Source organism: Hemibagrus wyckioides, linkage group LG06, assembly GCF_019097595.1.
Source record: "Hemibagrus wyckioides isolate EC202008001 linkage group LG06, SWU_Hwy_1.0, whole genome shotgun sequence".
Taxonomy (NCBI): Eukaryota; Metazoa; Chordata; class Actinopteri; order Siluriformes; family Bagridae; genus Hemibagrus; species Hemibagrus wyckioides.
Window position 1 is genome coordinate 9,212,008 of NC_080715.1, and position 24,625 is coordinate 9,236,632.

Consider the following 24,625-nt stretch of genomic DNA (forward strand, 5'->3'; position numbering starts at 1 on the left):
TCATATCTTCATTTATTCCATCCATATACCTCCTCTTTGGCCTTCCTCTTTGCCTCCTGCCTGGCAGCTCCATGTCCAACATTCTCCTACCAATATACTCACTCTCCCTCCTCTGGACATGTCCAAACCATCTTAATCTGGCCTCCCTAACTTTGTCCCCCAAACGTCCAACATGAGCCGTCCCTCTGATGTACTCGTTCCTAATCCTGTCCAACCGTGTCACTCCCAAAGAGAACCTCAACATCTTCAGCTCCTGCTACCTCCAGCTCTGACTCCTGTCTCTTCCTCAGTGACACTGTCTCTAAACTCTACAGCATGGCCGGTCTCACCACCGCCTTGTACACCTTCCCCTTGATTCTCGCTGATATGAAACGATATGAAGCTAACAATAAAATTGACACATTTATTATTTTTCAATAAAACATTTTATTATGCTTTTACTATATCAGGTGACAAAGTGCATTTCTACGAATCATTAGAGGGAAGTAGTGACTCTGGCTTCATCGTTTTTAAATAAATTATACTCCATTAGATCAGGGAGATGCAGAACAAGTGATAATAGGGTTATTTGATACAAAAGCAGTACACAGTGAGTTAAACAGTTCCAGAGTTAAATCACACTCAGTTGCATCGTTAACATCGCCTATAAAATAGAAACAAAAAGCGAGCTCGAGGGTACGACGTAATGAGCCACATTTTTAAGGCCTTACATTCAGTCTAATGTTTTGAGACTTTTTACAATAATGCCTAATGTTTGAGACTGACTGCTGAGTAGTACAATCGAAGCAAACGGACATTAAGTACTATTAAATACATTTGTATAAAAACTATCAAAAAACATTTCTCTCTTTTCCCTCTCGTGGATTGAATTTTTGCATTGTTCAAAAGAAAACTCAAACGACTCGTCCGGGGTTTTCGGCTACGTGAATACACTGAAGGTGGAAATAAAAGCAGTTTGTTAAAGAATTGTTAAAGAAGTTTTCCACTGAATAAAAAGTCAGATGATCATCACACTATGACGAGAATCTCACCCCTTTTTCGTTACTGTCTGGTAATGGTGACTTCGGAAATGGACCAGACCCCCCCTGCAACCAAGATGTCTGCAACCAAGCTGTTAAAGGCCTCAGAGAAATAACTACAGGCCACAGGGGTACAATTTCTTGATCTCTTACCCACACACACACACTATTATCAATAGTATATCACTATACTGTTATTGCATTGATATCAATATTAATAATACTAATATTATATTCTTTACTTCAAATAGTATTTTTTTTTATTCACAGTCTAATTGTTAGATTTAAAAATCTAAAGATATGTGCATTATACAAACTACAGACTCTCCCAGAGCGGTGCAAAGTCTGTAACATTTTATTTCCTACACATATACCAAGGCACTCTGGTTTAATCTAGGATTAAAAAACAAACTCAAAACACCAAACTTGGGATGCATCAATACCAGTACTTGTCTGATACCATGTTGTTTTTGGGGAACAACAACAACAAAAAAAGTAATTTATCACACTATTGAACAGACAACATGAAAAGACAATGATTTGAAGCGTGTTTCGTGATTAATGATGGTGAAGCTCTGCTACATGTGTGAAATATTAAAAGGAGGAACTACCGCATCTTCCTACAGTACGAGTGAACTTGTAGTATAAAGAGTAACTAGTACTGAGGCAACCATCTGTGTGGTGACCAACACTGTGCTGACCATAATGCTGAAAATAAACAGCGATGCAACCATCACTGGAGTGACCATCTCTGCTGTAACCAACACTGTGCTGACCAACAGTGCAGCAATTGCTAGTCTGGTGAGAAAATAAACGTTTCAACAATGCTAGCTGTCTCTTCTTGTTCTTGAAGATCAGCCAAAGACAACAAGGAAATCAAACACAATGAAATTAAATGAAACATACCTGCTCTTCTCCGACGCAACCCTACTCCATCCAGGGAAGACTAGTGTAGCTATCTAAAATCTGCCTGACTGTCTAACATCAACAAGAACAAGCCTAGAAGCCCTTGTGCGCTTTTCACGGCCATTTATGTAAACCATAAAAACCAAAATAAAATGTTATATACGAAACCCCTCATCAATTCATAACAAGTTGTTGAGGATCGGTATCGGTATCGAGGCGTACCAAAAAACATGGTATTGATGCATCCCGAATGATTCTAACGGTTCTTTGTTGCTAGCGTCACGCGATTTTAGCACCATGCGGCCCCCAAAGGTGTACGAAAACATCTTCAGGCAAGAAAAAAAAAAAAAAAAGCAAGAAAACCCTGCAGTCTGTTCTGTTTCAGATCAGACAGAGTTCCCAGGTGAGGACAGTTAAATGGGAACGGACGTCCCTCTTGTTAAAGACACATGGACAGCTCTCTCGGGCTGCCTTTCAGTACGAGATTTAACACAACCTCGCCATCTGAAAAGACGTGTATGTGAGATTCGACTGCGAAACTGATGGCCAGAAGATTTCCCATGCCAAAATTCTGCTGCTCTTTAAAGTGTCGTTTCGTCACCATGACAACAAATGGAGCACGTCAACTGACCGACATGCCAACAGTCACCATAAGAGTGAAGCTGTGATGTGAGCGGTGCCATGGGTTTGAACAGTGAGCCCAATTTATCTTATCTGTAAATATTTGAACCGCTGGATTTATAAAAGTTTCCGAAAGCCTGATCTTCTTCGTATTGGTGTGTGATGCTGATCACCAGTTTAGAGCAAATCTCTTTCCTGACTCAGCTTATTGCGTGTAGCGATGCCAATAAAAACATTCGATAACATATAATTACTTAATACTATAATTACGATCATGAACAATAATGATAATAATAATAATAATAATAAGTCATCTGTATATATGCTGCCATAATTAAATAATTAGTTTATTTAATTAGTCGTAATTAATAGGACTGTGTTGACTCACCTTCTTTATTTTTCCATAGCCATTAATTAATGCCCAGAATATAAATCAACGAGTTTTCACAAAATGTTTGTCTCTTTTAGTCCAACTAGCACGAGGATGTGTCTGACAGAAACTCCTACGCTCTGGATAAGGACAACACGGGAAAGGTGATAAAAATAAGCAAATTAACCTCTATTATTATTGATATTTTTGATATTAATTTACAGTGATCCATGCCAGTTAGCTCGTTCGATTCGACTATTCAGGAATACACAAATTCACGTGCAAATGATCGCACGAACGATTTATTTCCGTCATCCAGGTTGATAAATGAGGCTCAGTGTTGTTACAGCTACTAACAAAAGATCTGGCAACCTTAAATCAAATAAAGAAAAATCAGTTAAGTTTGTCATTTGTGCGTAATATTTATATAGAATATAAGGCGTAACAATGACAAAGGAGGTTGTGAATAAAAGATTTGTAGCGAAAAAGAGGAATATATGATCTGCACGTCATGCTTGAATCTGCCAAATGAGTTAGTAAGCACTGTAACGACACTTAAGACGGTGCAGTGGCAGTGGGTTTGCTGTGAACGCTACTGAAAGGCATCGTCAGTGTAGTGGAGCTGAAATAAAAAGCATTTTTGGCTTTAATTTGACATGGTGAATCAGGTGGGCCACAAAATTCAGTGCGTTTGAAGAAGCAGCACCAGTGACAGCGAGAGAGACTGTGTGTGTGTGTGTGTGTGTGTGTGTGTGTGTGTGTGTGAATGCGCATGCGTGCGCTATCCCAGCAGCACTCTCTGCAGCCGATCGGCCGGGATGCTCTGGTCGTCGTCCGAGTCTGCGTCGCTCTGAGGGTTGGAGCTGCAGGGAGAGGTGCATTCTGGGGAGCACAGGTAGTGCATGAGAGGCAGCCGGTACTTCCCGCAGAAATCCACAAACTTGATGTGGCGCACGCACGAGTCGAAGTACACACCTGCAGAGGAAGTGACACAATACTTTTATCTGTCTGCGTGCTACAAAGGAGAGTCCAAAAAAAATCAATTCCATTGTCATTTCTGTTTCTCTGGACACTTTGTACACTGCTACTGTTCCTCGTCTCATGTCTCACCTCCACACTTGGGGTTAGGGCACTTGCTGGCCAGCTCCAGGTATTTGACGAGGTCGGCAGGCAGGTCCTCCTCTGAGTAGCGCAGGTTTCGTGATTTGATGGTGCGTCCCGCCAGCTCCAGCAGAGACGGAGGGTCATAGGTCATGTCCTTAATGAAGCGCACGACCAGAGGGTTGCCACGGAGACTGAGCTCCTGGAGCTGCACTAGGCTGAGGATTTCACGCGGCAAATAGGTCAGGAGATTATTATGGAGACTGAGAGAACGCAGGGAGTGGAGTCTAGAGAGAGAGAGAGAGAGAGAGAGAGAGAGAGAGAGAGAAGGAGAGAGAGAGAGATTTAACAACCTCACAATTGCTAATATTATTATTTACAGTTAGTGTTACATTTATCATAACGACTCAATTAAAAACTAAATGTGTTTGTTAATAACAGTAGTTTAATTTTATGCCTATAAAATGACAGTAAACAACAGACAAAGACAACCCAGAGGGAGAGACTGACAGACAGAGAAGCAGAAAGAGAGACAGAGGGAAAGTCAGAGGGAGAGATATAGAGAGAAACAGACAGAAAGGCAGAGAAGGAGGTGAGAGATCACAGGAAAGACAGAATGAGCCACTGAGCAGGTGAGAGAAATAAAGTGAGAAGAAAAGACAGAGAAGAAAGAAGAAAGAGGAGAGAAAGAGAGACAGAGAGAGAGAGAGAGAGAGAGAGAGAGAGAGAGGAAGACAGAATGAGGGTGAAGGCAGCGAGACTGAGACAGGGAGCAAGAGAGAGAGAAGAGACAAAGTGAGACAGAAGAGAGAGAGAGATGGAGTGAGAAACAGAAACAGAGAGATAGAGAGAGAGACAGAGAGAGACAGAATGAGGGGGAAATGACTGAAAAAGAAAGAGAGACTGACAAGGAAAAAGAGAGAGAGTAAGAGTGAGAAAGAGACAGAGAGAACGTGGAGAACGGAAACAAAAGAAAAAGAGGGACAAAAGATGATGAGAAGAGACAACCATGTTAATTAAATTAAAAAAGCAGTGTGTGTGTGTGTGTGTACCTGGTGAATTGAGGTGGGATGCTCTGAATGCGGTTGTCACACAGCGCCAGGTAGCTGAGCACAGGCAGGTTGGCCAGCTCCATTGGGATTGATGAGATCATGTTTCCTCCCAAATACAGCAACTCCAAACTGCAGGAGACACACACACACACAATCAGTATCAACATTACAACTGTATACTATTAGAATTGACTAATGCATGTGTCTGATCATACACACTGCAATTATTTTACATTTCCGTCCACTAGTGAGAACACACACACAGACACACACACACACACACACAAGACTCTTAAACTTCAGACCATCAGACTATCGTGTAGTCCATGGCGTCTTGCACACATCCTCTTTCTCTGAGACTGGGGAGAGAGAGAGAGAGAGAGAGAGAATGAGTGAGAAAGAAAAAGAAAAAGAAAGAGAAAGAGTGGAATGGATGTGTGTGAGCCATTCTGTTTTCTCAGGCTCTTTACCGAAGCCTGCAGTTTTGGCAGTTTCTCTCCCTGAACACAGCCATTCATTTCTGCATCAATGACCCATTCTCCTGCAGAGGCCACCGAGTCCACACACACACAGAGAAAGAGAAACAGGGCAGGTCTCTCTAATGGACTGACCCAGGGTGTAATTTGGACCATGGGGACAAGTGTGTGTGTTCTGACCCATATTTGGTGCAGTAGTGCTGCCACAGAAGAGCTTGAGCACCAACCTGAACATTTAGTATAAGAGTAAATTCTACATGTAGGCTGATACACTTCTACAGAAAAGTAAAATAATGACCTCACTGAAAAATTTATAACGCAAAACGGCCCTAGGAATCAAGATTGACTCAAACGATACACAAAACATACACAAGCAATACACGATACAGCCAACAGAGGGGGCTGTACCGAACGTGCAAAAGTAAACACGCCCTACACGCTTCACACTGAAACCTATAAGTCCATGTTATAATATATACTGTAAATACAGACTTTTACATTTTACTAACATACAGTAGATATGATAATATGGACAAATTTCTTTCCTAGAGAAATCTGGAAAGTGCTGGGACACTTTACATGAAAAATTATACACAGAGTGCTTGTTTTGTTTTGTAACATTATTATAAGCACACACATCTAAAATAAATAAGAGAAATAAATAAGAAACAAATAATTTTAACCTACTTCCCGGTGTGACCTTTTCCTGAGATTAAAATTCAGTAAGTTAACCCTGCACAGCCGTCGCACTTTGTTCCGTTGTAAATCGACATAACTCTATTTTCCGTGACCGAATCATTTTTGATATGGTTGTTTGTGAAAACCTGCCTAAATATCTGAATCTGAATCATATATAATTATCCGACTCTTACGACCCAGTCAGGGAGGGAGCATGTTGTGATCTGATGTAAACGTAAATAATTAAAAAAAGGGTTTCTTAATTTATTGCATTATCAGAGTGTTTTCTTATCTAATCAGCTGGAATGATTTAGATTTACTCACTCAGCACATACTTCACATAATCCTGCTGAGAGTGGGACTTTTTTTTCCCCAGCACTCTTTGCATGAGAGTATTTTTTGCTTGAACACCAGAGGTCCCAGTCCACACAACCCAGAGAGATTAAATATAAAGTGTGCATGCAGGTCACGTGATCATGCTCTTTCTTTCGTTAAAATGCCAGTAGCCCCTTAACATGTGTCTTATAGTCACATGACCACATAACAGTTAAAAGGGGCTCTTCAGTAGCTTTCAAAACAAGACCAGAGGTCAAGGAAACCGGGCATTTTAGCCGACTTGGAGCTCCATTATCACTTAAACACTTCAAGTACTGCTACAGAGCTCATTATGTTTCAGTCAATCGTTTTCAATCTTTGGAACAAGTCCCCTTATTTATTTATTCATTCATTCATTCATTCATTCATTCATTCAAGTTTTGGAAAATGTTTTTATTTACGTACCAAGACAAAATCTATGCATTTGTGTATTTTCTTTATAAAAACTTATAAAATTGCTGCTTTATTTATTTATTTAGTTTCATACACACAAACAAGCACATTTGCCCTGGCTAAAATCCAGAAATAATAATAATAAATAATAAATAAATAAATAAATAAATAAATGAATGAATAATATTTATTTATTTAATATCTATATAATAATACAATAATTATTATATATATATATATATATATATATATATATATATATATATATATATATATATATATATATATATATATATTACTTTGGCTTTATTTATTTATTCGATATATATATATATATATATATATCGAATAAATAAATAAAGCCAAAGTAATCAGCATTTCTGTCCATTTCAGACATGCAAAGTACACACAAACTCTCTCACTGTGCTTCTGTTCTGTTATAGAAAGCAAGAACCTGAATCATTTACCTGAAACCGTTTTTCATAGATGTTTGTACATTCTACCAGAGTGAACAGAGGTCAGAGGATAAGAGAGAGAGAGAGAGAGAGACAGAGAGAGAGAGACACAGAGAGAGGTCTTTTTTGCTTCTTCGTCTTCCACGCAGTGTATGTATATGTGTCTTGTGTGTCAGTAGAGCTGACTCTCAGACAGAGCTCTGTGTCAGTGGTGTGTTTATTGTGTTGCTTCATCTCTCTGTACAGGAATCCAACTGCTTTCCTCTGACATGTGAGGAACCTGCACTCACTGATTCCTACTTCATAAATCAATAAAGCAACTCACAGACATCCTGACATCCTGTTGAGAAATGTCTGAAGATAGAAGTAAACATAAAAGTCTTCTTAAGCAGTGACGGGTTATAAAGTGTGTGTGTGTGTGTGCATGTCAGTGTGACATTAAGATAAGGATTACTAAAGTCAGGCAGAGACGTTCACATGCTGCTCTCGTGGAGGGAAAATGACATCTATCTCTCTCTCTCTCTCTCTCTCTCACACACACACACACACACACACACACACACAAAACACTGTGTGACCCTATTTCATTCTTTGGCTTATATCCTACCATGGCATCATGGGAACCTCACCTTGTAGACCCCACAAAAACCAAACAAAAGACAAACAACACAAAAACCAGACACACAACACTGTATCTTTCTATTGCTGCAGGAAAATGTGTGTTTTACAGCATTACAGCATGTCTTACTATTTTTCCCCAAATAGCTCTAAGCTCTAAATATGTTGAGGCCACCTGGATCACATTTCATTCTGTAGCATCACAATAAACAAATGTTTCACTGTGTACGAGACACATGATCATATATTTAATCTCAACTCTGATGGGGATGAAGAAATCCTAGATGGTACGAAGGGCGTGTCCTAGATGATGAAAAGGGCGTGTCCTAGATGATGACAAGGGCGTGTCTAGAGTTATATAAAGTTATATAAAGTATTTTGTAATTTTTTTTTTTTTTTGCCTCGTATCTTTTTAGCAGTTAACAAGCTAACATAATCGATTAAATCTTTGACAAGTAAATTAGATCTGGAAAACGAGATGTGCTTATTCAACTAAATATAAATGAACAGTCAGCCCAGTACTTTCCTCTCCGTGATCCTCAGCTATTTGGTATTATGCTCTTTCTTAGGTGGAAGATACAGCACATGGAAATTTACTGTGTTCTTCATCCCACCTCAAGGACCCACTAACTCTCGGTCACATTTGTAGTGTGGACAACCTAGAACCAGGTGAAGTTCTACAGGACAGGTCTACTGGTTCCATACTGCAGAACCTCAGCAGAAGCAGCAAGTATTTCTCACCTACTGTTTTATGAATCATGGCACCTGTTAGTGGGTGGAATACATTACGCAGCAAGTGAACATTTTGTCCTCAAAGTTGATGTGTTAGAAGCAGGAAAAATGGACAAGCGTAAGGATTTGAGCGAGTTTGACGAAGGGGCAAACCACTGGATCAGAACATCTCCAAAACTGCAGCTCTTGTGGGGTGTTCCCGGTCTGCAGTGGTCAGTATCTATCAAAAGTGATCCAAGGAAGGAACAGTGGTGAACCGGTGACAGGGTCATGAACGGCCAAGGCTCATTGATACACGTGGGGAGCGAAGGCTGGCCCGTGTGATCCGATCCAATAGACAAGCTACTGTTGCTCAAATTGTTATTATGCTGGTTCTGATAGAAAAGTGTCAGAATACACAGTGCAGGACGGGTCAGGGCTGTTTTGGCAGCAAAAGGGGGATCAACACAATATTAGGCAGGTGGTCATAATGTTATGCCTGGTCAGTGTATATTTCAGTAGAAGGGATATTTGTTGTATTTATTAAACAGGAAGGCCATGGATTCTATACTACATAATACACTTTAATTCTAATAAAGAGCTATTTGGGATGTGGTCATTACTATACACACCATGTAGACCACTCTGGGTTGCCTTTTTGTTTTGGACCAGCACTTACAGGGTGTAAGGAGTCGTTTGAGATTTAACCCTTCACTGCTACACTCTATGTGAAGCGCTATTTGTCTAACAGGATGTGGTTTGGGCTTTGTAAATGACTTCATACCCTTTGAAATGTCCTTAAGCCTGGACTAGGGAGCTGTTTAGGATTGAACCAGTGACTTCTAGACTCTAATGTAATTTAATTTCATAACGTATTACTGAAATAATACATTATGCATTTTATAGGAAGCAGTTTGGGATTTAAACAATGTCTTCTAGACTATAAATGACTCTATATTACACACTAGAGGTCTAATAAGGGGCAATTTGGGATGTGTGTGTAGCTTTATACCCCAGGAAGCACACAAAATCCAATAGGAAGCTATTTAAAATTTCCTCAACAATAAATTTAGAGCACTATGTGTCTAAGGAGCAGCAGTTCAGGATGTGATTATTACTGTATACTCTTTCAAGCTCTGTGTTTGTCCCAGTGCGAGCAGTTTGGGGTTTGACAAATGCTTACAGAGTGTAGCTGTCCTGGACAAGGCTTTTCCTGGAAGAGCTGAATGGTGCCTCTGAATAGTGAAAGACAGCAGCACCTCCCTCACACACCAACTTCTGTCAGATTGGTGAGGGATGTAGAGGATGCATGCTCTGCCTTCCTAGCAGCTGCTCCCAAAAAAAGCACAGGCAGACGTGCCAGCGCCAGCTCTGTGCCACAAGGGGCATATTTGCAAGGCTCACACCATACTTTGCACACAACACCACTCTAGTGTATGAACACACACACAATACACAAAATAAGAGCTGAAAACAAGATTATTTCTGACAGCCTGACAGAATGTTTGAGGTTTGCCCGGCAAATATTCTTTAAACATTTCAATCCGTTTTTCTTTGTAGAGCAAATCAAATCGATCGGGATTTTCCACGGCTGTAAGGAAAGCTCTAGTCAAGCCGATCCGAGGCTTTTTTATTTCCACAGCGGTGGAGACGGAGGAAGCAGCAGCAGAATGCCAAGCAGCACCCACAATAACACAGTGACTGTGGAATTAACTCTCCATTAGTGTTTCTAATGACTGCTTACAGTAACAGTGTAGGTGTTAATGGCACATTCTGCTCTGTCTGTTACTTCAGATGTAGAAATGATTTAAAAACGGATGTTTTTGCGAACTCAATGAACTCGCTTTCTTAGTTTTTTTGCACAATTTTATATAAATGTTAGAGACATGTGATCAGCAGTTTCTGAAATACTCAAACCAGCTCATCACACACCAACACAGATCACATCTTCTCCCCATTCTGAGGTCTGATGTGAACATTAACTGAAGGTCTTGACCATTGACTGCTATGTGATTGGCTGATTAGATAACTGGGTTATCTAATAAATGAACAATGAGTGCATGTATATGACTGGATGGATGGATGGATGGATGGATGGATGGATAGATATGCTACCAACCTGTTGAGGTCGTCTATCTCAAGAGGGGTGTGTACGAGTGCGAGATAAATGTAATGTATATTATATATAAAATACAGGCCTGATGAGACTCTTTATTTCAAAAAGATTGTGTATGAATGTAAAGTATATTAGGTTGAACACACAGTATATTACATAAAAGATACAGACCTGGTGAGGCTGTCTGTCATCGGAGGAGTGTGTATGAGTGCGAGTTATGAACATAATGTATATTATATATATATAAATATAAAAGATACAGACCTGGTGAGGCTGTCTATTTCAGGAGGGGTGTGTGAGTGTGAGATGTGTGTATGAGTGTGAGATATGAATATAATGTTTATTATATATAAGATATATAATGTATATGTATATATATATATATATATATATATATATATATATATATATATATATATATATATATATAAAAAGATACAGACCTGGTGAGGCTGTTTATGAGTGTATGAGTGTGAGATGTGTGTATGAGTGTGTGATATGAATATAATGTATATTCTGTATAAGATACAGACCTGGTGAGGCTGTCTATTTCAGAAGGGATGTGTTTGAGACGGTTTCCCCCGAAGGACAGTGAGTGCAGTCGCTGTAACTGCAGCAGTTGTATGGGGATCTCCTCGAAGCGGTTCCCGCTGAGGTTCACCACCTCGAGTCTCTGTAACGAGCTGAAGTCTTTGGGCAGTGAGAACTCATCCAGGCGGTTGTTTTTGGCGATGAGGGTCTTGAGACAGGTCAGTCCGGTGACGGCATCGCTCAGGACCGACAGTCCGTTATTGCTCACGTCCAGAAACTCGAGGCTCGTGAAGCGGCTGATGGAAACCGGAAGTTCGGCCAGTCTGTTGTAGCAGAGATGAAGCTGGGTTGTCTCTGTCCTCCGTTTTTCACCCACAGTCTCAAAATTCACACTGTTTAAGTTCAAATGGGACAAATCCAACACGTTCTCCCCTCCTTCAGCTCCTTCCAGGACATCCATTGTTTTAGATACTGTATAAATAATAATAATAATAATAATAAAGACCTTGTGCAGACTCAGCTAGCTGCCTTTTAAAACATGATCGGTCAAAATTCCCCTCTGTTTATTGAACTTCAGCTCCTGCCCCCATGGAAAAGCTCATAATGCTGCATTACACACCGCATGCAGGGGTATTAAAGCGTGTAAGTTGTGTTACACACCCGGAACCTGGATAACTACCACACACACCACTCAGATCAGCGGGGTCATTCGTCTTATTCAGGTTCCGGGGTTTATTATTTTTTTTTGTCGCCTTCACTCACTCCGTGGCCACGCCCACATCTTAATTAACCCTTTCACGTAGCACTAGAAAAAAGTTTTATTCCTGCATTCCTTTAGACGCCGAAATGTAATTTTTTTTCTGAGCAGCAATAAGCTTAAACAAAAGCTTTTTCTACAAAATGACCCCTGCTTATAGGCGCAGGTGTCGTGATTTTTTGCTGATCATCTGACAGCACGTGCTCTCATTATGCAATCTGTCATGAAGCTTAGCTCATGCTTTCTGCTGCAAGAACATGATATACCCTGCTTGCTCTTTTGCACCGTTATATCCAGATGAATATGGTGTGAATCAGTAGCCTAATAAATGCACACAGTGTACTATTAAATTATACTGCTTATGCACTGGTTATTAATATGATTTGTGCCCAAGATGTGCAGACCTCCCTGCAAAAAGACCCAATCCTACCTGAGGCTACTGTCTTTGGCAAGACTTTTTAATTATTTTTACACTAAGAATCTTAAATTGTAGCTTGGAAAATAGGTTAAATTCCCACTCACAGTAAATTTTTTTTTCATTGTTCCACAATACTTCTAGGCCACCTATGATTTTTCTTTCTCCTCTTTTGATCAATTCAAAACAAAAAGAAAAAGCAAGGAAATGTTCAATATCTCGATTAATCCACTATTTCTAGTTAAAGTGAAGCACATGTTAACTCCTATGTACAAAAAGGTCCTTGAGTCATATCTCTTCTGTTGAAGCCTCTCGTCTGAGGACACGCCGATGGGTTTGATCCTGACAGGTTTCACAACACCGTTTCAGACTATTATCATTTAGATTTAAATCTAAAATTCATATGTTTGTCAGTACTTCTTTTTTGCATTAAAATGAACATCGTGCTTGGGCTGAAATGTAATGCGATCATAGTTTCCTAAATTATACATTATTTAAATAAATAAATAAATAAATAAAAATAAAATGAATGCCAAGGCGAATTAATCAGCATTAAGCATCATGAGAATCCAACTAAAATAACGCTTAACCGAACCGTGGTGTGTATTTCTTTTATTGACGTACAGTACAGTCATAATACAAGTAAATTCAAATACAGTTCAAAGTTACCAAGATAGTCTTTACACTGAAATGGTTTCATTCTGTCTCACGTCCGTCACTCTAGGATAAACTTCTGCTCGACTACCATAACACTGCGAAGTTCTTCATGGAATCCTGCAATCTGTGATTAGACACGAGAGAAGGCCGTTCTATCTGCAGACGAATATTTAAGGCACTCAGTATCATAAAAACGTGATATTAGTGGAATAAAGTGAAAAAGAAACCGAGCGCATAGACACTCTCCATCACTCACTGAGGCACACACACACACACACATACGAAAATACAAACATACCTCAGCAGCCACACACACACACACACACTCACACACAGTAAGAAAGCATCAAAGCTAAAGAGGTGACAGTGAAACTAATCGTCTAATCTTCAATCTGACAGCTGTAGGAAATAAAAGGTATGATGTTGTTGCTGGGTCCAGAGTAGTGGTTTATCTGGAGGATTTGTACAACATTTAAACACTTGAAACATCAGGCTTTGGTTGTTTTTATATATATATATATATATATATATATATATATATATATATATTTTTTTTTGGGCTACACTGCCTCTGCTCTAAACAACTCAATTTCCATTCTGAATCAATCAGCACCTTCAAACTCCTTCTCTATTTGTTTGTTCCTTCTGACAGAAATGAGCACAGCAACAAAGCTTTAACACAAACTACTTCTACGTAAAGCAACCTCCGCTAAATAGAAGCAGGAGCGAAGCGGAGCGTCCATGCCGTGAGAGTCTTCCTGTCGTTTTTCTTTTTTTTGTTGTTGTTTTTGTGGAGATTAAATCACTGGCTTTTCACGAGACAGCTGAAGAATCACAGGAGGAGTGGCGCTCCTATACAGGTCTGCATGTCGACAAATCTAATTCTACCTAGCGATCTAGACGTACTCTAGGAGCATGCTGATAATGCAAGAAAACGGTGCTGCAAAAAAAAAAAAAAAATGAGTAGAAGAAAGAAAGAAATCCGTATTAGCACCTTGTTGAAAGGTCTCAAGACTATGACTGCCTTGTCTGTGTGGAACCAGAGAATGTGCGAAAGGGGACCTTAGCTGACGCCGCACTTGTGATGTAATCTGCTTTCTCACTTGGCGTTATCTCGTGGTTTGATATGCTGATAAAGATAACGGCGTACACCACAATCTTGATCTTTTTAATGACGTGGTGTAACAGCTGAGTCAGTCCACGTGGTCTCCCTCCCTCACTCTTCTCCTCCATCTACTGCCATTGTCTCAATCAAACGCAAAAAAAATCTAAATCTAAAAAGACAAAAATATGTGACAAAATGTTTACCATACATAGAGTAAAAAACAATAAAATACAAAATACAAAAATCGTGCTGGGACGCCTTGGATAAGGCTGAGCATGATGCTATAAAAAAACAATGTACAGCACTTAGTGACACACACACACACAGGGACATAAAGTACACGTCAATGTAAGACGATTATAAATGACGTGACACGGAAAAGCGATGATAGATTAACGTAGTCGAGGGTAGAAAACAATACATGATGTGGTTCTCCCAGTAATAGAGTGTCATCTCAGGAGTCCTGACTGTCACCTCGTCCTCCTCGCTCCTTCTTTAAACCTCCTTTGTGCTGGACTTCATCTGCTCCATAGTCTCCTGTAAAAAAAATTCATAAAATAAAATAAAATTACACATATATATTATTTATTTATATATTATTTTATTTTTATATATACTATATATTATACTATATTATATTTTATATTTATATTTTTTTATTTTTATTTAATTTTATATTTTTATATTATATTTATCTATCTATCTATCTATCTATCTATCTATCTATCTATCTATATATATATATATTTGCATATGCATATCCGATAACCATTGGTTTTTCACAATTATTTTGTCTTTAATTTCTACATTTAATTTTCCCTATTTTCTCTATATATTTTTAACTATATCCCTTTATTTTTCATGTCCACACAATTTCATTTTTACTCTTTTCTTTCTTCAAATGTAGGGCAGTCGTAAAAAGCATTTCACTACATGTCGTACTGTGTATGATTTTGTATGTGACCAATAAAATTTGAATTTGAAATACACAATAAAATAAAATAAAATAAAATAAAATTAAATTAAATTTAATTAAATAAATGAATGATAAAATAAAAAATGTATTTCTTTATAAAATAAATAAAATATTTAAATTATTTGGAAAAAAAATAAAAATAAAAACCTCAGCTAAGAATTAATCTCTAGTTGATATTTACTGAACTGTAAACAAAAGCAGCCTGTTTTTCCAAATCTGTGATGCAACTTGTGGAATTTCTGTGTGCTTTTTATGATGGAAAAGTATTTGCAAGCACACGATTCTTCTTCTAAACATTAAAGTGTGAAGACACATAGGTAATGACGTTCTACGAGAGCTGTACCCATGTTCCACACACTGATTGCACGTTGTGATGATGTCGCATGACGCCCAAATCTGTGGAAAATCTCTGGTCATTTAAGAAAATCGCATGCTCCACCCAATATCACAAAGTTTGCCAGACCTTTTTTTGTCAGACCTCAGAATATATGACAGAAAATTTGTAATATTTATAATGACTAATCTACGTGATGATCAGATCCTGTGATGAAAGAAGGAACCTGATGTTTGTTGAGCTCAGCCACACGCAGACTCCACTCCTCCTCCGTCATGGTCTCATCACCGTTACTCGGCTCCAGAGCTGAGGTTTTCTCTGGGGACAGAATTCCCATCATTAACATTTATTTATGGTTTTAAAAAGGGTTGAGGCAAATAAAAAGTGTTTGCCAGACAAAATATTATCAGCATTAAAATAAAACATACGTTTGCAGAGAATTAGGAGAAAAACACATGAAACAATGTGGAGTAAAGGAAATATCCAGTATAAATACTATCATTTGCTACGGATTTTAAGAACCTGTTTAATCTTTGACCCAGATATCATTAGAGAATGAGCTCAGTGATAAGGTTCACAGGGTCAGTGGTGTAGGAAGTGGAGGAAATGGATTATATATAGTCTGTATACAGGAAGTCTTTACAGTAAGGTTTATTTCATTTTATCATCACACCAGTGCCTCTACATGTGCATGAGAGAGAGAGAATATTTCCACAGTAGATCTCGTGCATTAATTCTACATGGTCAAGAGACACAGCCATGCTTTATTCCAGGGTCTGGTTATTTCTGGCAGGGTTTTCGGTTTTCGGAAAGTAACTGATTGTGTGAAATTTGTCTTTACCGTCACAGGTCATGGCAGTGCAGACCCAGTTGCCGCATGCGCACACGCAGAGGTTACAGTCCACCTGAGTCTCTGCTCCATCTTCATAGGTCTCATCCTCCAAAGCACACTCTGAAACACAAGACAAAGTAATCACCGCATTCTCTGAAACATTATCTGTAAAACACAATACACACTAATCACCCCATTCTCTGAAACATTATCTGTAACACACAACACACTAATCACCCCATTCTCTGAAACATTATCTGTAACACACAACACACTAATCACCCCATTCTCTGAAACATTCTCTAACACGCAACACGCTAATCACCCCAACCTGCAAAACTTTATCTGTAACACACTAATCACCCCATTCTCTGGAACATTTTATGCAACACACTAATTACCCCATTCTTTAAAACATTCTCTAACACACAACACACCAATCACCCCATTCCTCCAAAACATATTCTGTAACACACTAATCACCCCATACTCCAAAACACACAACACACTCATCACCCCATCATCCAAAATGTTCAAAACACTAATCATCCCATCCTCCAACACCCACAACACAGTAATGACCCCCATCATCCAAAACATTCTCCAAAACACACAACTCCAAAAACTCTCTGTTTTCCGTAACACACTAATCATCCCATCCTACAAAACACACTAATCACTCCTCCTCCAAAACCTTGGAACCAACTCCAACTGACCAGGAAATGAGAGGGAAATGCTGCTATCTTTAAACACACAGACCTTCACACTCACACGGTCCGCTTGTGTAACATCCTCTATCTGCTTGCATGCTGTTTACAGCTGTGTGGAGTACAGAGCAGCATATGGAACATTATACCATGTACACATGTGATTCCTCTGACTGCATGTAACTGTACAGGATGTACAGAAGAAGCGTTATATACAGAAACAAACGTCCAGTCTTAGACACTATTCCAGCAAACAGCCTTCCAGGAAATCTGCTAGAAATTTTCCAGAGAGAAGTTTAGATTCCACACGATATCACGCCTAGTCCCTTTACATAACTCTCCTTCCATATTATCTGTCTCTTGCAATTGCACCATCATTTTTTCTTGTCTATTTTCATAGGACTGTGTGTGTGTGTGTGTGTGTGGGTGTGTATAAAGAATTGTGGCCTGACACAGTAATCACACTGATCCTCCCCCTGAACTCTCACCTACTTCTACCAGTGCAGCAGTGAGACAGCAGGAGCTACTGAGAAATGGCCTTGTTTCAGCTGTGTGTGTGTGTGTGTGTGTAATGTACATATTTGGACAAAGTGTATGAATGTTAGTGAAGTGTGTGCATTTCAGTGGATGTCAGGGTTTAATTTATTGTGTGTGTCTGTGTGTGTCATGTACATGTTTGGACAAAAGTGTATGAATGTTAAAGTGAAGTGTGTGAGGTCTGTGTGCATTTTAGTGGCAGTCAGGGTTTAATCTGTTGTGTGTGTGTGTGTCTGTGTGTGTGTGTGTGTGTAATGTACATGTTTGGACAAAAGTGTATGAATGTTGAAGTGAAGTGTGTGAGGTCTGTGTGCATTTCAGTGGCTGGGCTGTCAGGTTTTAATTTGTTGTGTGTGTGTGTGTGTGTGTGTGGACAAAAGTGTATAAATGTTAAAGTGTGTGATGCCTTTGTGCGTTTCAGTGGATGTCAGGGTTTAATTTGGTGTGTGTGTGTGTGTGCGTGTGTGTGTGTGTGCATGTGTGTGTGCAGTCTTACTCTTCTCTGGAGGGTTGAATCCTGGACGAAGGCAGTTGAGGAACTCATCGAAGCTCAGCTTCCAGTCAGCATTCTGGTCCGAGAGCTCGATCAATGCATCCACACACAGACTCCTGATACACACACACACACACACACACACACACACACATTTAGCTATTACATTCAAAATAGAACATAGGATTGATTTATAGCAATATGATAATAAAATTCCACATAAATCTTCAGTTATAACAATTATAATAATATATTTATGGAAATAGACATGTGTGTGTACCTGGTGTAGACATTTGTGTGTGTGTAGCATGTAGACGTGTGTGTACTGGCATTTGTGTGTGTGTGTTGGATGTAGATGTGTGTATTGCCTGTATATGTGTGTGCTGGGTCTAGACAGGTGTGTGTGTTGAATGGATGTGTGTGTTGCCCGTATATGAGTTTGCGTGTGTGTGTGTTGGGTTCAGACTTGTGTGTGTGTGTAATGGTTGTAGACCTGTGTGTGTATTAGTTTAAAATTTCCAAACACTAAAGCTTTTGTTTCATCTTGTTGCTGCAGAACAGCCTAGGAATTTTTTTAGATTAGTAAAACTACTTTTTTTCCCCCATGGTGATGGTGCAGGGTGAAAACTTGTGTATCCAGCTGAACACACACACACACAGCAGAGGAAGCAGCAGTGCAGGGGTGGAATGTCTGGCTGCTGTGTGTGGTGATTGTTGGCCAGGATTTTCCCCTTCTGTTTCTCTTCACATTGGCAAAACACAGGCAGTGTGAACCCACATGACCCTGACCCTAACTTCAACACACACTCTATTAGCTCTGGGTGTGGAGCAGTATCCACTCCATCCATTATTAACATGATATTTGGTCAATTATTTTAGATGTTTTTCAAATGTGCAGTGATTTTAAGGTGTTTGTGATCAAATGCAGGTTTTTCCATCCTGTGTCGGTCCTTTCACTGCACTTCAAAAACGTTATTCTTCAGTCAAAACTCATGATGGAAGTCATTAGGATTAAACTGCTGCCTCCTAACTGGAGTCTCTCGTATTGTTTATTAATAACAGAAGTCTTTCTATTAAAATGTCAGACCATAAACTAATAATTATACACTACTCTCAACACTGTATGTGCTATCAGCATGTAAACACTATAATTGTCACCCCAGTAAAACCCCTGACTGCTCATGACTCCAGGCGAGAACACAGTGGTCACACAGCATTCAGCAAATGTAATGTTTTACATATTTAATTAGATTAAATGTTCATATTGTTATGTGAGTGTGTGTGTGTGTGTACATGTACATGTGTTTACCTGAGCAGCCGGTTGTTCTCCTCCTCTACGTATGAGTGCAGCTCCACCGCTGACTTGTTGCTCTGGATGAAGTTCAGAAGTTCGGCCGAGTCCAGCTGCGAGTCGCCGTTATCGTAGTTCTGCAACATAATCCGAGTGCAGAATGTGACACATATACGCTCTCAGTGTTTCATCATATCTGTCAGTCACAGACCCGGCCATATGGACCACACAGTGTTCCGCTTGGACATGCGACACAAACTTCAGAGACAGACTCAGAGGCCATAGGCTTCTGTGCTAAACTGTATTTGTCCAGATGCAAAACCTCTTGACAATAAATTACAAGGTTCATTACATACATGTTCATTACAGATTTTATGGGTACACAATCACGTGTTATAAAAGTGTGGAAGTCGGGCATTTTAGCCAACTTGGAGCTCTATATCTGGTGATCTAAAATGATGGTATTGTATGTTTCGATCAATCTTCACCAGGCTTTATTTATTGATTTATTCAAATAAATAAATTAATAAATAAATTAATAAATACATAAATAAATTAATAAATTTTTAAATACGTTTATTTATTTATTTATTTATTTTTATTTATTTAAGCTATGGTGATCCTGTAGTGCATTTTCTTTACCTCTGTTTGTAGCAATTTCAGATTTAATGAATTTTATACAGACAGTAACGTATGTTGCTTTGCACTGGATATTATTCAGAATAAAAAAGGTTTCTCTGCATCATCATCGTCTTTCTTCATTGATTCAATTGTGACTGTATCGTGTATCGTGTTATAATTATGCACCGGTCAGATGTTTAGCTTATAACTAGCGACAGGTATTCAGTTCAAAGTTTAATATTCGGCTTTACGGAAATCTGAATGTAGATTAAAATCCCTAATGAGCAAACCCAAGTGAAAAGTGAGGAAAAACTCCCCGAGGCGATATGAGGAAGAAATCCTAACATCAACTGTACTCAAAAATGAACTCGTCCTCTTTACGTATAACATGAAAAAAGAGTGATTAATCATTGACGAGTGTTATAGAGTAATGAGGTTTGATAGCCTGATAAGCCAATATTTACTGGAATATCTAGCACATTGCATGGAGTAACAGAGTGAAAAAACTGCCATGCACTACTGTTTTTGTTACACCGTCCTCAATTATTCCACGCAATGTACTAGATATTCCAATCATTTATGGCTTACCAGGCTCACACGCTAAAGGCTAAAGGATAGATAGAGAGCTAGATATAGCCTTGTAACCGCATAAAAATACCGGTTCGGTGAAGACGCTCAGTGTAAACCCTGCATCACCTCGTGTCTAATCTAATATTTCTCTCTGAACACTTGAGTAAGATAAAAATCACTCATATCCATTTCAAACAATGTTCTTTTTTAAATTTATGTGCCTTTAAGACTCCTCTTTATCTCTTTACCTTAGTGCTTTATCGATACACAGCTTGGTATAAAACTCAAATATGATGCTCAATTATCAACCTTTTCTTACCCATTAGGATTAAACAGAAGTGTTTTTGCTAATGTAATGCTGTTAGATGTATTTTTCATATTTCAAGAGCAACACCTTAACCCATATAAGATCTAATCAGATTCAATTTCAAGGACTGATAAAATAAAGGTAAGGTAAACCGAGATCACGGCCCGCAGCCGGAGCGCGATGTTCTGCTAAAATTGAGGTTTTTCAGATTATGACGTATTTTAAATCTCCTCTTTTAATGAAATCATAACCATATTTCACCAAATCAACTCGGACATGTTTTATATAAGAGATCATGTTAGGTAAGGAGCCAGTTTCATAAACATGAAGTCAGTCTGAATAATAATGTCTGACAGGTTATAGTTAAGTGTGATTTCCTCGTGGTGTAATTAAGAAGTTGTTGGAACACTATGTACTTTAACAAAACATATTGAAGTTTATGAAATCAAAACAGTTTAATTTTGTTATTAGATACAAAATACAGTATAATATTCCTCAAATACTGTGTCGGTTATTCTATTTTTATAAACCATGATGTACCTGAGCAAAGGAAAAACATCCATTTATTATCCATCCATTCATCCAGGCATCCATCCATGCATCCATTTCTCCATTCATCCATCCATTCATCATTCCATTCATCAGTCCATCCATTCATTATCCATCCATCCCTCCATCCATTCATCAGTCCATCCATTCATTTATTCTTCAATCCATTCATCAGTCCATCCATTCATTATCCATCCATTCATTTATTCTTCAATCCATTCATCAGTCCATCCATTCATTATCCATCCATCCATCCCTCCATCCATCCATCCATTCATCAGTCCATCCATTCATTTATTCTTCAATCCATTCATCAGTCCATCCATTCATTATCCATCCATTCATTTATTCTTCAATCCATTCATCAGTCCATCCATTCATTTATTCTTCAATCTATTCATCAGTCCATCCATTCATTATCCATCCATCCATCCATCCATCCATCATCCTCAAATATGTGTGTGTCGGGTTATTCTATTTTTATAAACCATGATGTACCCGAGCAAAGGGAAAACATCCATCCATCCATCCATCCATCCATCCATGCATCCATCTATCCATCCATCCATCCATCCTTCAATCCATTCATCCATCCATCCATCCATCCATCCAGGCATCCATCCATGCATCCATCCATCCATTCATCCAGGCATCCATCCATGCATCCATTCTTCAATCCATTCATCAGTCCATCCATTCATTATCCATCCATCCATCTGTCCATCCATCCTCTACACCACTTATCCTACTGGATGGTGGGAAACCTGAAGTCTATCCTAGGATACTTGGGGCACTATGCAGGGGACACCCAGGACAGGTGCCAGTCTATTGCAGGGCACAATCACTCACACACTACTGACAATTTAAAGATGCCAATCAGCCTACAATGCATGTCTTTAGACTGGGGGTGGAAACCAGAGTACCAGGAGGAAACCCCCCAAGGTACAGGGAGAACATGCAAACTCCACACAGGAATCAAGGCAGGAATCAAACCCCCAACCATGGAGGCATGAGACAAACGTGCCAACCAAGCCTCAGTGCCCCAAAAGGAAGAACAAATGCAAATAATTCAGGTAAAAAATTCTCTTAAACTTTTTTTTTTTTTTTTACCTTAAAGTACTTGAGCAGGATGTCAGTGAAGTTGGAGCCTTTGGTGAACCAGCCGTCTGGAACAACTTCTGTCTGCAGCCACTCGATCACACGCCTGCGCAGTTCGTTACGGTCGCCCACATAGCAGACCACTGCAGACACACGGTCATTTAAAAAAAAAAAGGAAAGATACTACATACAAATAATACACATATACATACAGTATATTTTTTATTCACTTACATTAGAGGTTAGCCAAAGCACTTTTATAACACCGACCAAATCTACTGTTACTCCCAGCACCATCTTTATTAAGTAATTTATCTGTTATTTAATTTATTCAATTCAATTTCATCTATAGAGTGATTTTAACAAAGAATGACTACATCCCTAATTATCAAGGCAGAGGTGACATCATTTACCATCAGTAAACTTCCTGATATGACATGAGGAAGAAACCTTGAGAGGAACCAGACAAAAGGGAACCTCATCCTCATCTGGGTGACACCAGAGAGCGTGATGATAAATCATTACTCTTTTATCGTATACTAGAGTCAAGTAGTGCTGAAAGGAGCCTTAGCAAGAGCGTCATTAGAGTTTAAACTATAAGTCAAAGTCTAACAAAATGAAATATCGCCATACACACGGAGCATCACACACAATATACTGTGATATGACACCAGACTTGAGATCATGATATCATAATGTGTGTGTGAACAGTACTTTTTCCGCTATTTCCGCCGTCTCCTCCAACATCCTTGTCATGTTTGGGTATTTACTAACTCACTCGAATGCCGTTCTACAATTTTGAGTGTAGCTGCATGTTTAAAACGTTTCAGCGTGACAAATTGGGGTTAAAAACTCGGTAACTTAATAATACTCCTCACTCGAGCTTGTGTTGTGCAACAAAAATTCGGCTCAAGTTCAAGGCCAGGATCACACGTGATTGAGCCCCGCCTCTGATTTCACCAAACTCCGCCCTGTGTGGGACTGTTTAAATAGCGTGTGGGACTGTAAGTACATCTGTAGAGTAGCTGTGTGCATCATCTCACTTTGCACGCTTCACTCAACTCAACCGTTAGTGTGTAACCTATATACAACTATGAACAGACATAAAAATCTCACTGTAAACAGAGCAAGCTTGTTCTTGTATAAAAGGACTGTAAAAATCTGTTAAAACGATCCATATCTCTATGAGCTCACTCTGCTGATCATACAGTAAACACAGGAACTGATGGGTTAATATGTGGAAGAGGAGAGATATCAGATGCCACACTCACCTGGACTGGCAGCAACTTTCTCTGTTTTCCTCTCTGCAACAGAAACAAAGAGAAATTCTGTGCTTAATTTCTGCAGAAAGGAACAAACATACAGGGCTTGACCAAAGAATGCATTTAATGAATTTAAGCTAAATGACCCAAATGTCCATGAACACGATAAACAGCAGAGACTCTCGTGCTTATGGTTGATGAGATTGGCTTAATACAAGTATGTGGCATAATCTCACTAACCAAATGAAGACATTCTGAATGTACTACAGGAACTGCATTAATATTACAAATAGCTTTAATATGCAGTTATTGTAGTTTATTGAAATGCTTTATGAACAAAATGATGCTATGAAACAGGTACACACTGATGCTGCTTTGTTCACTGGAAAGATTTGTATGGTATTTTTTTATTTTTAAATAATGAGAGATTTCCAGTGGCACCTCTAGACCTTTCCAAGGAACATCCTAGACATTGTTGGGAGCACCACTACACCTTTACAGGAGCAATCTAGACTTTTCCAAAAGCAAAACTAGACATTTCTGGGAGCACCCTAGACTTTTCCTGAAGCAACACTAGACTTTTCCAGGAGCACCCCGATAATATTCTGGTAAAGCCTCTAGACCTTTCAGGGAGCACCAATAGACTTTTTCGGAAGCATCCTAGACCTTTCCAGGAGTATGCTAGACATTTC

At 39.1% G+C, this 24,625-nt stretch overlaps 2 protein-coding genes across 2 annotated transcripts in view; both read right to left on the reverse strand.

Annotated features, from left to right (window-relative positions):
- Window positions 1-877: 877 nt before the first annotated feature.
- lrrc58b (leucine rich repeat containing 58b) lies at window positions 878-12,087 on the reverse strand. Its single transcript, XM_058393287.1, has 4 exons — window positions 11,425-12,087; window positions 5,070-5,198; window positions 4,027-4,304; window positions 878-3,891 (listed from the first exon to the last, which is right to left on the reverse strand). Exons 1-4 carry the CDS (start codon window positions 11,880-11,882, stop codon window positions 3,698-3,700), a joined length of 1,059 nt encoding a protein of 352 aa, XP_058249270.1. The 5' UTR covers window positions 11,883-12,087; the 3' UTR covers window positions 878-3,697.
- Window positions 12,088-13,765: 1,678 nt separating this feature from the next.
- The window catches only part of fstl1b (follistatin-like 1b), a 61,190-nt gene continuing 50,330 nt past the window's right edge, over window positions 13,766-24,625 (reverse strand). Inside the window, exons 5-11 of the mRNA XM_058393288.1 lie at window positions 23,943-23,975; window positions 22,684-22,814; window positions 19,545-19,663; window positions 18,239-18,351; window positions 16,508-16,618; window positions 15,893-15,984; window positions 13,766-14,893 (exon numbers count right to left, since the gene is read on the reverse strand). Of these exons, the coding sequence (XP_058249271.1) occupies window positions 14,852-14,893; window positions 15,893-15,984; window positions 16,508-16,618; window positions 18,239-18,351; window positions 19,545-19,663; window positions 22,684-22,814; window positions 23,943-23,975 (641 nt within the window). The 3' untranslated portion in view covers window positions 13,766-14,851. The remainder of the gene's footprint in view (window positions 14,894-15,892; window positions 15,985-16,507; window positions 16,619-18,238; window positions 18,352-19,544; window positions 19,664-22,683; window positions 22,815-23,942; window positions 23,976-24,625) is intronic.

Bases quoted from the DNA above. Each gene is read 5' to 3' on its own strand.
- lrrc58b (XM_058393287.1), bottom strand. From the start codon at position 11,882: ATGGATGTCCTGGAAGGAGCTGAAGGAGGGGAGAACGTGTTGGATTTG. The intron at 5,199-11,424 runs GTCTGTATCTTA...TGTCTCCTGCAG, and splicing joins GAAATAGACAGCCTCACCAG to TTTGGAGTTGCTGTATTTGG. The intron at 3,892-4,026 runs GTGAGACATGAG...CTTCCTCTGCAG, and splicing joins CCCTAACCCCAAGTGTGGAG to GTGTGTACTTCGACTCGTGC.